Source organism: Brassica napus (assembly GCF_020379485.1).
Source record: "Brassica napus cultivar Da-Ae chromosome A2 unlocalized genomic scaffold, Da-Ae chrA02_Random_3, whole genome shotgun sequence".
NCBI lineage: Eukaryota > Viridiplantae > Streptophyta > Magnoliopsida > Brassicales > Brassicaceae > Brassica > Brassica napus.
Window position 1 is genome coordinate 4090 of NW_026013950.1, and position 4244 is coordinate 8333.

The 4244-nt window shown below is 35.7% G+C and overlaps 1 protein-coding gene across 4 annotated transcripts; it reads left to right on the forward strand.

Annotated features, from left to right (window-relative positions):
* Positions 1-716: 716 nt before the first annotated feature.
* On the forward strand, positions 717-3451 carry LOC106398963 (probable galacturonosyltransferase-like 6). Of its 4 annotated transcripts, none has more exons than XM_048770347.1 (2): positions 717-2107; positions 3395-3451. In XM_048770347.1, exon 1 carries the CDS (start codon positions 1039-1041, stop codon positions 2089-2091), a length of 1053 nt encoding a protein of 350 aa, XP_048626304.1. In that variant the 5' UTR covers positions 717-1038; the 3' UTR covers positions 2092-2107; positions 3395-3451. The 4 variants fall into 4 exon arrangements, with proteins under 4 accessions (XP_048626304.1, XP_048626303.1, XP_048626302.1 ...); XM_048770346.1 differs by having other exon boundaries at positions 719-2107; positions 3104-3451; XM_048770345.1 differs by having other exon boundaries at positions 723-2107; positions 3107-3451.
* Positions 3452-4244: the final 793 nt, after the last annotated feature.

The following is a 4244-nucleotide window of genomic DNA, read 5'->3' on the forward strand; positions in this document are numbered from 1 at the left end:
CAAATATTTTTTTTAATTTGTGTACATAAATGTAAAATAATTTATGGAATCGTAAGTGATTTTGTGTTTTTTGTCAAGATGTTTTGATTATACTTTTCCATCCTTCTCTTTGGTTGGTAAATTTACCTCTTTTTTTTTTTTTTTTGTAAACTGGTAAATTTACCTTTTGCTCTAATGTAGTATTGCTTCTTTAAATTCCATTTACAGTATATGAATAACTAGAAAAATAGCATTGAACATAGCCGGTATATTTAAGGAGTACATTCTTGTAGAATCACCCAAAAAATTTAAATACTATATCTGCACTAATTAATAACATAACCCTTGGTCAAAAAAAAACATCAATAACTTCTGAATATTTTATTATGAACAATTCAGTCGATTAATCTTGTTATAGTTTTTTTTTTTTATATGCAAAAGCAAAACATAACCATGTGTAATCTCTAAACCAAAAACCTAACTACCACTAGTAACTGGTAAAGTTTATAATTGGGATTACATTTACATCGTTAGATGTTTTTCATAATATAATCCAGGAAAAAAACATTGATCAGATTGTTGTAATAATTGCAAAAACAGACAATGACAGCTGTGTCTTTAATCGTTACACTAAACACAAATTTATTTTGTTTTTTCTTCTTCTTCTTCTTTAGTATTAAGAAATATCCCACTTGACATAAATAATCAAATACGAGTAATTACAAATACTGATGCAATAAATACAAATAATTAAATATGTAAAAATGCATTCACTTCTCACACTCTCTCGTTTATATAGAAGAAATTTAAAAATTAAATAACTAAATCAACGATTCATTCTCTCTCTCTCTTTCATCTTCTCTTCTTGTGCCTGCAGAGCTCCGAGCAGGGAGAGAAAGAAAGGTTTAGAGTGCACTGTGCGTCGCAGGGTGCTTCTCTAATTTCTTATCCTGCGCCTCTCCACCTTCTTCTCCGAGGAACAAAAGCTCTTTCACACTATAAATTACCGCATTGAAGAAATCGAATTTGCGTTTCGGATCTTAATAAGCGTTTATTGAAATGCTTTGGATCACGAGATTCTCTGCATTTTTCTCCGCCGCGATGGCAGTGATCATCTTATCTCCATCCCTTCAGTCGTTTCCTCCCGCGGCGGCGATCCGGTCGTCGCATCCGGATCGGAGTTTAATCTCATCCTTCAGAAAATCCCCGGCCTTCCGCAACGCCGAGGAATGTCTCTCCTCCGCGGCAGATTCCAACGTCTGCAACCCTTCGTTAGTCCACGTGGCGATCACACTCGACGTCGTATACCTACGCGGCTCAATCGCAGCCGTCAATTCCATCCTCCAGCACTCGCTGTGCCCCGAGAACGTCTTCTTCCACTTCATCGTCTCAGAGACGAACTTAGAGTCGCTGGTGAGATCGACTTTTCAAGAACTGAGATTCAAAGTTTACTACTTTGCCCCTGAGACGGTTCGTGGTTTGATCTCTTCCTCCGTGAGGCAAGCCCTCGAGCAGCCGTTGAATTACGCTAGAAACTACCTCGCGGAGCTTCTCGAGGACTGCGTTAACCGGGTCATATACTTGGATTCGGATCTCATCGTCGTCGACGACATCGCCAAGCTCTGGAAAACGGGTCTGGGTCCGAGGATTATCGGAGCTCCGGAGTACTGCCACGCGAATTTCACTAAGTACTTCACCGGAGGGTTCTGGTCGGAGGAGAGGTTCTCCGGGACGTTTCGAGGGAGGAGCCCTTGTTACTTCAACACAGGAGTGATGGTGATAGATCTGAAGAGGTGGAGAGGAGGTGGGTACACGAGACGTATCGAGAAGTGGATGGAGATTCAGAGAACAGAGAGGATCTACGACCTCGGCTCCCTCCCACCGTTTCTGCTTGTTTTCGCCGGTCACGTGGCTCCCATTCCGCATAGGTGGAACCAGCATGGGCTCGGTGGGGACAATGTTAGAGGTAGCTGTCGTGATTTGCATCCTGGTCCCGTGAGCTTGCTTCATTGGTCCGGTAGTGGCAAGCCGTGGTTAAGGCTCGACTCCAAACGTCCTTGTCCGTTAGATGCTCTATGGACGCCTTACGACCTGTATCGACACTCGCATTGACGAGCTACACAACATGGTAATATTCTCAGCACAAACTCTGTTTTTATTTAAAGAAAAATCAGTTTAGTTTGTTACTTGCTTTTATGTTTTGTTTGTTCATCAGTAGTTGAACGAGTAGTCACTGACTTTAAGTTAGTTCTTAAAGCTACTAACTTTTTCTCTGTTGATTTTGAACACTTGTGAAGCTTAACCCTTTTGTGGGTATGGCATCATCATCATATATTCTTGCATGGAAGCTCTAGATTGTTTGCAAGATTAGAATTTTTCTTGTTTTGTCTAGGTGATAAACTACTGTTCTTCTGTCGGTGGATATATGATATTCACACTGTGCCACTAGGTATGTTGTTTTCATCACATGGAAAATGAGTGGCTCCTACTAGGGTCTGGTGATAAGACCAACACAGAACCACAGTTATATTGACCATTATTGTTCAAACTTGTCTTTTTTTTCTTAGTATCATATGATGCATTTAGCTCAGAGATAAGTCATCTTTAGTTTAGTCTCATCCTGGTTTTAGTTTACTGGTTCTGGTATTAAGAGAAATCTTGTGCTTTATTAGTGTCATATCTTTGTTTCAAGAGGGGTGTGTTTAGCTACTAATTAGATAAACCATGCTAAGTTTAAGAGAAGAGAGTAAATAGAGAGACGTGTGAAGAACTTTCTCTTGGCCATCGCTGTTAATGCAGCTAATTAGAGTTCCAAGAGTTGGTTTATTTGTTCTTGTGTTGGTATCTACAAAAATGTGTGTGACCCCACGTTCTCTTTTGTTCTTTATAAAAATGTCGAAGAAAGCAGAGGGGACCGATTCTTTTAGGACCCCAGTGTAGGTGACAGCGGCTTTTAGAATCTAACCATTGATTGGCTTGAGCCAGCTGGTTATGTTCTAATCACATGTGGGTCTGATTCATTTCGCTTGATAGTTTTTTATTTCTCAAAGTATCTGGTCATTAAATATTTATTTTGTAATGTCTTAAAAAGAAAATTGAAATTTACTTTTTGATAGTTTTAAAGCAGCCATTTGGTGTTATATGAAGAGACTGGGGAATAGAGGAAGGTTTCATCGGATATTTACCGGTTCGGTAGAAAATCAGACGGTAGCTTTTGTTTGTAGAAGATGAAAACCCTTAACCGGGTAAAATGGGGTTTGGTTTAGCCAAACCGGAGACAATTGAGATTTGGGGGTGGGATCATTTTTTGTTGGGGGAAAAAGAAAAAAACAGAATTAGGTTATTCATGTGGATGAGACTGTTGTTCTTATCATTAATTTGTTTTCCTTATATATTTTTTTGGTATTTTGTGCAGATACTTGTATTAGTGTCCCCTCATTAAAAAAAATCATGTATGTCTTGGTTAATGGCCTATGTTCCTCTTGTAGCCTCAGTTACAACTTACAACAATGCCATGTTCCTCTCCTAATGTCGGTCCAAAAAAGAATAAAATAGAAAAAAATATTATTATTATTCTTTCAAAATAAAATGAGAATTTGCATTTAAAATAACATTGTTGTCAGCTTGCATTTTTTAGTTTAGAGATTAACCAAAGGTCAATTATATTCCTACATCACAAAGTCTGATCTGATGTTCGAATTTCACAAAATAAGATTTACTAGGTTAAGACCCGCGTCCTGCGCGGGATGAACATTATATATATAAATTATTTTATATATTATATGTTTATAGCATATTATGAAATAATAAATATATATTGAATAATTAAAAAGTCATTATCTACTACTTATATAATTAAATTGGTGCAAACATATAAATAAATTTTATGAATCGAAAAAATAGTTTTTCTATTTGATATGATATATAATTAAATTTAAATGATAGTAACATATATATCGTATATTTAAATATTAATATTATTAGATGATGCTTTTTGCTCATATTTTTTTTATCATTTGTATATGTTATAGAAAAAAGTCTAAATTAGTGATAACAAAATTTTCACTGTAGGATTAATGGGTTAAGTAATTTATAATATTTTAAAAAATTAAGTTGTCATTATTTTTTCAAATTTTTTTATCAAAAAAATGTTCAAAGTAAATTTCAAAACTAAGATATTTATGTATTTTTATAGGGCTTATAATTTAATTTAAAATGATACATATATTTATATATCTTTTATTTTTGATATTTATTAAATGAGA